Here is a 12,477-nt window from a genome sequence, read left to right as displayed (position 1 = left end):
GACCTCTATTAGTCCCTGCTCAAATCAGTTGTTAGCTGAAGACTCTCAGAGTGTGCTGCACCATCCTGGAGTGCATGCTGCTTGAATAATTTCTCCAAACTTTAACTCCATGATTGTGATGCTAACACGTTCCTCTGATGAAGCAACAGATGGACAAAGTTTTTTTCCTCCTTGTTTTTGTTATTTCATTAATGTACAGTCAACTTTGCACTAATGACATCCTGAACTGTTCTAATGCCTATTGAATATAAGGAAGGAACCAAAAGAAGTATTGATAACTAATTGTATCTTAAGTACTTTTATTTTGTAAAATAAGATGTCAAATGCTAAATGCAGTTAGGTCTACTAAAATGTTTTTCTGAATTTGTCCATTGCTAGAATTAGCACTGCAGCTCCAGCAGTCTGCACAAGAAAACTGTAACTATTATCACATATGAACCCTACAATTAGTTCTTAAGATACCTAAATATATTTTTGTTGAGGTTCCTCTAGTGACAGTGAAAGGAAAACACGTACAAGACTTTCTTCCCTGCTTTGTCCCCAAACCCGAGAAATTTAAGAGGTATGTTACATTCAGAATCTTCATCTTACTATGTGAACATAGCATTGTGTAATATCAACTTTAAGAAATATTTATTCCCTACACAGAAAAAGTATGCCCTGAACAGAGTTTTCCCCTCAATTACTCCTAAAGAATATTTCTATATCTTTTTGAAGGTTCCTAAACAAGTTTCTGTAACAAGATCTAGGCTATAGTTGGAAATACTGTCACTGATCCTAACCTCTGCTCAACATGTTTGCTGGAATGTATTTTAAAAGCAGAACACACTCTACAAAACAAAAGCCAAGGAGTCCTATTGCCACAAGCCCCAAATCCACCAAGTGCAGAGGTCAAAGAACATGATTTCTCAAAAGAAAAATCCTCCATGGTTTTAAACAGTTCTAAGCTAAAATCCAGTTACAATCCAGCCAATGTTTTTAAATCTTTGAGACTTACCATGTTTAAGACACATAGTCTGCAAAATTCAGAATAGCTATTTATATTTTTTTCTTCTCTTAATAGCATGAGTCCCTTGCAAAGCCCCAGGTCACTGCATATATGTGGGATCTTTTGCTTTTGCCTCTCTAAAACTAGAAAGCTTCAAATACATCAAAGAGACAAATGAAATCTGCCTAATTTTAAATATTCCTGATCCAGAAAGTTTTAGCTACTTCTGTCAGACATTGCTGAGTCCTTGCCTGCCACTTCAGTGTCAGCCAACATCTTTCTCATTGACTATGAAGTCTAGAGACCATGACAGCAGCTCTACCACAATCCCTGAAGACTGCTGAGTCCTGAAATGGGGCATCTGACAGCTGGTCCAACACTGAGTTTCTGTGATGGTGCAAAAACTTGATAAAAAGGGTAGGGCACTGAAGCTTTTTCTCAAAAAGAATCCTGGTCAAAATGCTGACCTTCTCCTCACCATCCTGAGGTTTTTCAAGTTCCTTGCTCCTCTCTTTACCATCTAAAGAACATAATGCTACGAATATAGTTAAAGAATATAATCCTGCAAAATAATGTTTTGGTTTTTTCCAGTGGGTGGGAGAGGACAATTTAATTCCTCATTTGCTACATTAATTAGGGAGCAAGCCAGTTAAAACCTCTGAACTAATCTCCTTTTCCAGAAGTTAACAATGAGATGGTCTTTACCAAGGAGTTCTGTAAAATGACTTAGCAAGTGAAAAATTGGAATCTAATCTAATTTTTTTTTTTAATGCACTTGAAATTAGATATATTGAGGGAACAAAACTCCTTTGAGACAGATGCCAACAACTGATGAAATCATGACGAAATCATGTGAAATCATGACAAAAGGGAAATCTAAGTGTAGGTAACTGAATACAGTAATATATTTCAAGAAAAACTTCCATATTCCCCAACAGTGAACATTTTCCTTTTCTAAAATTATATTACACTGAATTCCTAATGGTTGTTTTCCTGCTTCTAGTGGAAAACATCAAAAGGTAATTCCACTAGGAAACTTTAATGACTGTTTTTTGTTTCTTTAAGTACAAACAGCTATTAATTAGACATTAACAAAACTTTTGTTCTTTAGAAATAAACCTGTCTCAGTAGTGTCACAATTAACTTTATTAAATGTTTCTACCTATTGTAAATAAATTAAGAGAAATTACCATTACGTGACTAAATTTGCTGACTCAAGAACAGGTATTTCCTCTTATAGAAGCAGTGGATTTGGCCAGTAGAGTAAAAAGGGAAGGCCATATATATTCATGTGATGTTGGCTTTTTATTTTTAGATTACAATCACTCAAAGTTCATCTTCACAAAACACTGGTTTTATATCCACCACAGACAGAACACTGTTCCCTGTGCAGAAAAGGAACACCAAATTTTAGGCTGCTCTTCCTCATAACGATTAGAAGTTTCAACCTGCCTTCTCAAGTGTTTCAGTTATTGGGTTGGTGCAGAACCCACCTTGAGTGCTGCATCCAGCTCTGGGGTCCTCAGTACAGGAAGACTTGTTGGGACTGAGTCCAGAGAAGGGCCACAAAGACGGTTAGTGGGCTGAAGTACCTCTTCTATTTGGAAAGGCACAGAGGTTGAGGTTGTTTGTCCTTGAGAAGAGAAGGCTCCAGGGAGACCTTATTGAGGCTTTCCAGTATGTATAGGGGACCACTAGGATGGGGACAAACTTTATAGCAGGTCTTGATGCTACAGGACAAGGAGAAATGGTTTTAAACTGAAAGAGGGTTCATCCAGATTAGACATAAGGAATAAATCATTTACAATGAGAGTGGTGAAACCCTGGACCAAGCTGTCTGGAGTGGACAGGTAGGTGCCCTATCCCAGAAAAAAATAATTCAAGGTCAGGTCAAACAGGGCCCTGAGCAACCTGATCTAGTTGAAGATGTGCCTGCTCATTGCGGGCAGATTGGACTAGATGACTTTCAAAAAGTTTCTTCTAACTCAAACTATTCTAGAATTCTGTGATAAGGGAAAAACCTGCTACAAAATTAAGCTACTTTATTGCTATACTCACTGGGATCTATCTCCCTGTTGTTATTCTAGGTCTAGGTGCATTCTGAACTGCTGAATAGTCATCACTGAGTGACAAATAAAAATCAGTGTGATGCAGCCTCATCACGCTAAAAAAATTCTTGATTCCTGCTGAAGCAGCACACATTTCCCAAGGACTTTTGCTGCCGACGAATACAGTTTAAATTAAAACTAATATAACAGGCACCCCTATAAGTATAGGTTTCAATTACCATTAAGCAAACAAAGTACAAACCAACTTATGCAAAATTCACAGCACAACGAACAGTTAGAACAACACTAATTCCAGCAGGATATACTCAAATTCTTTATCAGTGAACAGCAACTTTGTATTTCAAAAAGCCTTGAAAAAAAAATCCAAGTTGCAGTACTAGTTGCTCATGATTACATGAAACTAATTAAATATCCCAGAGGCAGGTGATATAGGGAGATATTGCTATTCCCTCTCATTCATTGTGATTCAGTTCATGTTCTAACTCACCCAATAACAGGCTTCTTGAAAATAGCAAGACTTATTCTTGATTTTTACTAAGTTAAAGATGTGAGACTTGCTCCTGCAAAAGCTTTTTCAGGTAATTAATTAAAGGAGCCACAGTGGTAAATATTGCATTATTTAAGAATTAACTTAAAGCTCCAGTCAAATTCTGAACAAATAAACACCATGACAGTTCTTATTCTTTTGCAACCAAGTAGCATCTTATTGATTCTTGGTCCCTGTGTGCTTGTACATTTTATGGCTACCCATGCAGACATCAGTAACTCACCTGCTTCCACTGTTTAACTGTTGTGTTATCCTGTATGTGTAACAAAATATAATTGTTTACTAAGGTTTAACAACTAAATACCACCTTACCCATAATAACATTCTCATCTAATTTCTCTAAGCTTTAAGTCCACGGTGCCAGCTTTTAAAAGCCCCAGGTTACTCACGGCTGCTATAATTCTGCTCCCCTTTGCCCTCTCATGAACACAACTGTCCTACCAGTAATAAGGACAGGCTTCTGGCATTACTTTCCTATTGCCTGAAAACAGCCCGTATCATTTGGTGTCACCAAAGATATGCTTGCCAGCATTTTACATGCTGATACTATGAGTTCTGTTCAGCTTGATGTGGCAAAGGTAACACTTTCTCCTTTGTCATACTGCTGCATTCTGTGTATGGTTAGATCAGGCTGCGTAAAATATAAATGTCTGGAGTAATGTTTTCCCGGGTACTCTGATCCTGGAGTAGAGTTGACAAAGGCATGACACTACTGCAAAATTGTACTCAAGCAGAGTATCTTCCTTACGTGAAAGTAGCCAGCCTTACTTCTTATTTCAATGAGACAGTAAATCTTTCTGTTTCTAAAAGATAAATGAACTTGATCCATCAAACAGGATTCAAACCCTAAATAAACCTACCTGAAATTCATTAAAATTAGAAAAATATGAGATGCCATCTTAGTACAGATTGATAAAGAAACAGTAATACTCCGAAGTTGGCTAATGTCACACTGACAGGAACACAAATTATTAATTCCACATTTTTTAGCATCACTGTGGCCCACATGTCCTTTTCAGATCTCTGTTGTGATGGAAGACTCTGGGAACCTCATGATAAAAACAGAACAAACTTTAGTACATCTATTTATTATCAATCTTAAAGCTGCCTTCTATTACCCTAAGAACTGTCATCTTCTAGGATTATTTATGCTACCTATTCTGTAGGATATTTTTCATTATCACAGCTCTCACTAAAACCTCTTCATTTTATGTAACAGTTCCGAATAAAAAGAAAGTTTTTCCAGCTGTGCTGTCCATTTAATTTACATGTACTATTGTCATGCATATACACTTCAACTCTCAAATTTCATTGGAATTGTCATCTCTTTACTAATAGAAAAGCTCCACCTGATTTCTCTCATCCTTTGTATTGATGAAAAGTCTGGCCTTCAGACTGCGGTTTCAATCATTGTTTGCAATGTTTCCCACTTTGTGACTCTTCAATTCACCACTGCAAAACACAGAGACATACCTCAGCTCTTTCTTCTCACTCCTGGAAGTGCTGTAATAGTCTGGTTTCAATACATGGCCTACCATCAACACTCTCAACTATTTAATAGTTGAATTAGAGCTTCATGATAGCTTTCAAGTAGGGACTCATTCTGTCATCTTCCCACTTGTTTTTTTGCTCCTGCTCCCATTTTTTCATGCACTGTAGTATCACCAAAATAACTTTGCAGAGCAAACTCTAAAGTTAAAAAGGCTCATGGTGTGGCACTCCCACTGACCCCTGCCAAAGGCCAACTGCAAACAGCACAACAGCTGGGGAGACCAGAAACCTCTGTAAATAAATTTCATTCAGTTGGCTTTGATCTCCGCTTTAAATCCACAGACTTCTTCCACTTCTATGTTTTCCTATTAAGACATGCAAAATGCCACGTAACTATTCACCGGCCTAGAAAGATGATGTGAATAAAGCTATGTTTCAAATTTTCTCCACTACAATCTATGTTAAGGACATTATATCCTTGCTTGTGCATCTCTTCCTAAAACTGCTTCATTTTTTTCATTGCTAAATGACAACATGTAGCATTGTTAGGTAAAGATGTGGCTGATAATTGACAAAACTGTGTTATACTGCATATCCTTTACCTGCGTTATACTGCATATCCTTTACCTTATCAACTAAATACAGATGATATGAGGTTAATATCGGTTAATGCTGAGAAAGTGTCAAAATGTACAATCCACATGTCTTCAATTCAATATCAAAGAATCACAAAAGGATGTAAAGCACCTCGAAGATCATGAAGTCCAGCCTTTGATCAACCTCCATCTTGTCAAGCAGACCACAGCACTAAGTGCTACACCCAGTTATTATGTTCCCTGTTGGATCTATTCATATTGTTTATAACAGTATAAAGAGTCTTTTCCAGAGGAAAATCAAACCAAAGATCTTCAAAATTCATTAATTTAAATCCACAATAACAAGATTTTCTATTAGTTCTACATCTTTCATCATGCAGTCACACAATGAAATCAAACATCATCCATGAAAAGAATTCAGAAATACCAAATTTCATAATTTCTTCCATTACATGCAGGTTATTTACATAATGAACTGCCTCTCAATCAAAATTCCATCCTTTAAAATTTTGTAAAGGAAAAAATTTGTGATCCATGTCTAAAGCAACACAGAACAAGTTAATTCCATGTACACGTAACAGGGAGACCTTTTTCAGCATTAAGTAAATTACCATCAAATTATTTGGAAAGTAAACAAACCTCAGTTTTTCTTTGTTCCCAAATACACACGCTGACTAATCTGCTGCAAATATTGGCATTAGATACCATCACATTCATAAATATAATAGCATGTGGTCCTTTCAAATTCTCATAGCAATGCAATGCACCTTATTTAATATTAGAGCTTTTGTTTTAAAAGGACCAGCTTATATAGAGCAATTAAATTGCCAGTGTGTTTTAATAATCATTAAATATTATACACACTGACGACAAAGTCATATTTATGCTACAAATACATGTTCATTTATTGTTATGTCTGCAGCCACATAAGAATTCCCAAACCCAGGTTCAGTGAAGCAGTCACAAAGATCTAGATATTAGACTATCAGTTTCTCTTTGGGTCCAGAATCATTAACAGGGTTGAGTACCTTGCATAATCCTCACTAGAGCTTCTCAATATTGACGTGATATGTAACAATGGTTCAGAAATGTGGAAATTCTGTACCAGCAGCAGCACAGATTGGAGACAACACCTAAACGGCATAATGTGGAAAATAAATGATAACTCTGATTTTCTGCTGTGTTCTGCCTTAAGAGTCTCTCACTATTCTGGCCAAAGTAGTCAGGACTGTCTGCCAGAGGTGCAGATGGGGTATGTGGAAGCTGGGTGTAACACCACAGTTTATGGCGGTACATGCAAGCGAACTTGTGCAGTTGTGTGTAAATCGCTCCACCTCTGTGCATATGGAAAGAGCATGAATTGATGCAGATGTGAACACTTTCTCTTCCTTTTGCATTTGCACCTATTCTGTGTGCAGTGCTTGTTGCTTGAATGGTGGGTCTCAGTACTTGTGGGAACAGAGATTTGGGCCCTGATCACTTTCATACTAATCCCCAACATACACTGCTCAGCAGAGCTGCTGGTACTCTCAAAGGGTTAAGCAGTTCAGCCTCATCACCACAGGATTGAACACATTTTTTTGTGTACATTCCTAGTCTTGTCCCATCCTCAAGAGGAACTTTAGCCCTAAATCCAGTTTTCCAGATGGCAGAAGTATTCCTATATGATGCTCAATTTGTACAGTGTTCAAACTCTTTCACAAGTAACTTTTACTTCTCATAAATGATTTGTTAAGTAAAACCTGACAAATCCTTCACAGAGAACATTCATCATCCAATAATTTAAGAAAAGCTTGACTCTGTTTTTACCACACCAGTGGCCCAGGGGCTTGTTGGCAAGACTGCGTTGCATGAACAGCAATAAAAAAAGCTAATGGGATCGTCACCAAAATTTTTCTAAAAGAAAACCAGAGGCAATCCAATTCTGCAGTCAGTGAATAAGATACTAATCATTGAAATTAAAGGTTCAAACAAAAGTGTGTCCTGGGTAGGATACTAGAGGATATTATACTTAACTATAAACCAGTAATTAAATTGTGTTGACAGTTACCTATTATAGTGTGTGCTACAAAGAAATGGTATGCAGATCTTAAAATTAAGATCAGTGGAACTACCAAAAGGACCACAGAAAAGAGTATTCTTTTTAATCCCTCACAGACCAAGTCCAGAAGAAGACAAGAAAAAAAGCAAGAGAAACCTTCCTCTGAACACTGTACCATCCCACATTGCATTTTTAAAGCTGGTTGTTTCACAGAAGGGATCTGCAAGCATAAATCTTACACATGTGGTTTCGCAGAGAAGCATAGCACTGTAATTAGTGCATTAACAAAATTCAAGTACTCATCCAGGAATAATGGTGGACCTTATGTTCCAAGAATAGCACATACTTAATAGCATGGTATCATCTTCACTTTGTTTTAATGAGAAGTAGAACCTTAGAAAACAGATAGGGTTAATCCTTGTAATGCGATATGCCATTCAGCTGAATGTCTTCTGGTATAGTATCTCATATAAAAAATGCAAAGGCTTTTTCCTCAAATACATGCATGGATTTTCTTACCTTTGGTTCCATTGAAATGAAGCTGTGGGTACCTCTACTTGAGAGAACTGACCTTTTAATTGTTTTACTGTGGTAGAAGTGGTAGTAGTCCTTCAATGTTCCAATCTGTAAGAGCAGAAAAGAAAAAAAAAAGGAATGGAAGACTTAATTTAATGAAACTGGTTTCCTGTTCTTCATTTTGGAAAGTCTATAAATTATGCAATTTCCTCTGTGCTGAAATGTTACTTGAACCCACTGATCATCTTTCAAAAGAAAGACATATGATATGAAGTATATGAAGTATCCTTGAGGCAGTTAACTGCATAACTAAAGATTATAACTGAGCTGCTTAGTCTGGCTGTATCTACCTTTTTAATGTTTAATTTATATGCAGTACTTCAGGTAATTCTATATCAATCTATATCCAAACTGTCCTTAAATGACAAGTATAAAAATCATTAAATGGCTATAGGGTTATTAAAAAGCATTCCATCCAGTTTGCTTATGGAAATGCACTGTAAAACACACTAGACTTGGTTATTGAAAAGGACATTCACAGCATCAGACTATACAACAGTAGCAGTTTTCCCATTCTGTCAAATGAGAGCAAAAAGTAGAAGAAAGAAAGATGGAAATGGTAACTCATAGGATAATAACTCATTTGAGGTACAAAATCAATTCATGTAAAATTGCAAATTTCACAATGGTGTAATAAAAATGCTTCTGACTTATCCCTTCAGTAAACAATAGAAATATAAATACTTAAGTGAGATGGCCATCACAATTTGAAAAAGAAATCTTCCTTTCCAGAGTCATCAATATGGCTGTTTTCATTTTCCATTTTTAACTTGAAACTTCACTTTCACTCACCTACAAACTAACAATCAGTCTCCTTGTCTTTGGGAGAATGCCTGTCCAACTCAAGGAGGAATCTGAACTCATAGGAACTCATAGGAATTTGACCTATTATTGCACTGCAAATCTTGTAAGATACGTAGTAATTTAGTTTCAAGTTCCTCAATGATAAGCAAAAAAGGTACAATTGAGCCTACTGTCATTTCAAGTTAAAACTCAAAGTGACCTCGTGAAAAAGGCTTGGTTTTCCAAATAGAGCTGAACGATATCATCTAAGAGGATGGAGCAACACTTGAAAACTTTCACCTTAAAAAATCCTTCAGATTTCTGAATTTGCATCTATAAGAACACACATGCAGGAAACTTGGGAGGTCAACAGCAAAGACATGCAGAGAACTGGAAGTAAATCACTCATGAATTCCAAGAATATTTAGAATATTAGTAAACAAAAATCTTGAGAAAATATGAAAGTAGACTACAAAGAAAATACTGATATTGATAGAAAACAGCAACAATTTAAATTAATTTGCCTAATGGGGAAAACTGCAACAGGGTCCAGGATATTAATGCCAGTCTGTGAGAGTGGTCCATCAATATCTTCATTTTGGGATGAGTAACTTATGTCTAGTGTAACAAAAATAACAAAACATTCAGTTAAATCAATTTAGTTTATCATAAATTAAATAGGAATTGGTTTGTCTAAGACTAATTAAAGTATATTAGTACTAGAGTAATTTACATGCTGCTTTCTCTTTGAAAGGCAATTCCAGCTGAAGTGGCACATCTTCAGCACAGCATGGATGAGCCCAGTTGTAGTGAAGTGGGTTACATCTGGCTGGTGGCCAGTCAACAGTGCTGTTCCTCTGGGCTCAGTTCTAGGACCAGCTCTGCTCAATATACTTAACAACCACCTGGATATAGGATTTAAGTGCTCCATTAGCAAGTTTGCTGATGATACCAAACTGGGAGGTACTGTTGACTCTCCTGAGAGACCAAAAGCTTTGCAGATGCATCTGGATAGATCAGAGCGTTAGGCTATGATTGATGGGACGAAATTTTAAAAGTTGAAATGCTGGATTTTGCACCAGGGATGAAGTAACACCAGGCACAAGCGTAAAATGGGAGAGAAGGGGCAGGAGAGCGGACCTGCAGAGAGTAACCTGAGGGTGCTGGCTGACATCAAGCTAAGTGTGACTCAGCCATGAATCTGGGCAGCCATGAGGCCAAACTGCATCCCGAAGTACCTCAAATACAGCACAACCAGCCAGACAGAGGAGGTGGTTATCTCACCACACTCAGCTTTGGTGAGCCTCATTTAGAGTACTGTGTGCAGGTCTGGGCCCACAATTTAAGAAGGATGTGAAGGTCCTTGAATGCCTCCAGAGCAGGCCAGCAAACCAGGGGAATAGCCTGGAAACCAAGGCTTGTAAAGTGGGGCTGAGCACTTGGGCTTGGAGAATAGCAGGCAGGTAACCGCACTGCTCTCTACCTACAGCTTCCAGAGCATGGGACAAGGAGATGGAGGTGCTGATCTCTTCCCCCTAGGAGTCAGGGATGTGTCAGAATGGTTCAGAATGGCATCAAGCGAAGGTTCACACTGGACTTTAGGATGTGTTTCTTTACCAAGAGGATAGTCAAACAGGCTTCCTGGGGAGGTTGTGAATGCCCCAAGCCTGTTAGTATTTATGAGGCATTTGGACAATGCCCTCAATAATTTACTGTAACTGTTGGTCAGCCCTGAATTTGTCAACTAGATGACCACTGTAGGTCCCTTCCAATTCGAGCACAGACCAGTAGCATCAGATAACTGTTGCACTCTTTTTACACTACTATTATTTATAACAATCACTGAAATTTGACGCCAGGCTTAGCGCAAGTGCAAGTGATGGCATGCTTCCCTGAGACAGAAGGATGTAATCAATTACTTCCTGGATGTTTCCTGGACTCATCAATAGCCTCAAATAAGATTGAAGTGCTAGCTGCTGGGAAGTGATGTTAAGTCTTGCTTCGTAAGTCTTCAGAGACCTGTAAAGTGCATATTCACCACAGCAGTAACCTATAAAGGTTACTGAACTTTTATAGACCTTGCTGCCTTTGGAGTGCATTAGAAACCCACTACTTTGTCTGTGTGTATACACAAGCACACACATTACTGAAAAGACTCAGCTCAGACAAGCAACTCGATTTTACAACTTCACAGAACTGTTTAAATAGAGAGGCCATATTACAGGGAAAATAAGCATCCATCCTGTTTTGTGCTACAAAGGTCTCAATATCACCCAGTCCTCAGTATTTTGTCTTGCACTAGTTTAAGGGGTTTATTTATTTCATTATTTACTAAAGATTAACTCTAGCTGACCACTCTGAGGGCATTCAAACCAGCAAACTTAGGAGATGACCTAATTGCACTCCTGGAGGTTCTACAGTTTAGCAGCATTAGCCATCCATATGGAAGAGACTGGAAGATCTGTGCGCTTCCAGCCCAAGGGGGACAGCATGCGGCTTTGTAACCCTTGTCAGCTCTACTGCCTCTGAAAACTTGGACTGAGGAGACCGAATTAAGCCCTTGGAATTACGTATGGTAATTGCAATGCTATGTCTTCCAAACACCATTAGTTTTCAAATAATAATAGTGATTATTTATAATTGTGAGATCTACAGCTTTAGTTCACAATTGACAAGGAATTAAAACATGCCCAAATCTTTTAAGGTAATTGAATTCATATTCACTAACTGCCAGCGCCTTTCACAGCAAAGTAACACCAGTATTACTAAAAATTTTTTGCCTCCTTTTACTTTAATGGGAATTTACTTAGACCTTCCAATTCCTTGGACCACTGGGAAGAACAGTTAAACCATATAACTAAAGCACAGTAAAACTTATCATTGTGTATGTTCTTGTTAAATTGTTTTTTATACTTTTAACTCCCAGGTCCTAGAAGAACTCTCACAGAAAAGCAATGCCTAGACAGAAACACCAGAGTTAACTACCACTGCTAGAGACTGACAGCAGTTTAACTCATATATCCTTGGGAAATCTTTGTAATCACCCTTTTTTTTTTTACACAGAGGGCATGATTTCTTTAAAAAGAAATAGGGAAATATTGCCTGGCCAAGGAAAAAGAATGGACAGTGGGGGTAGGGGAGACCTAATCTCTTTCAAAGTAGTATTTGTAGATAAACATTTTCAACAGATCTATACATACATTTTAGTTGTACTATACTATGTTTGTTCAAGGATGAAATAATTCTTGGAACTAACAATTGGTATCACAGCAGCATCCCAGAAAACCAAAGCATTCACATATTTACATTAAATTTGTATTTATCAGGTATTATTTTTTATATAAAGTTGAGAAAATGTGTTAATTTTAAAGATAACATGAAACAGG

At 37.5% G+C, this 12,477-nt stretch overlaps 1 protein-coding gene across 3 annotated transcripts in view; it reads right to left on the bottom strand.

Annotated features, from left to right (window-relative positions):
* Positions 1 to 12,477, bottom strand: part of PCSK5 (proprotein convertase subtilisin/kexin type 5) — a 228,352-nt gene that overhangs the window by 195,013 nt on the left and 20,862 nt on the right. For all 3 annotated transcript variants that reach the window (XM_069000752.1, XM_069000754.1, XM_069000753.1), the window contains exon 2: positions 8,252 to 8,356. In XM_069000752.1, the coding sequence (XP_068856853.1) occupies positions 8,252 to 8,356 (105 nt within the window). The remainder of the gene's footprint in view (positions 1 to 8,251; positions 8,357 to 12,477) is intronic.

This window comes from Aphelocoma coerulescens, assembly GCF_041296385.1.
Source record: "Aphelocoma coerulescens isolate FSJ_1873_10779 chromosome Z unlocalized genomic scaffold, UR_Acoe_1.0 ChrZ, whole genome shotgun sequence".
In the NCBI taxonomy this organism is placed as follows: domain Eukaryota; kingdom Metazoa; phylum Chordata; class Aves; order Passeriformes; family Corvidae; genus Aphelocoma; species Aphelocoma coerulescens.
The sequence above is the reverse complement of the archived record's forward strand: the minus strand, read 5'-3'. Positions and strand labels throughout refer to the sequence as shown.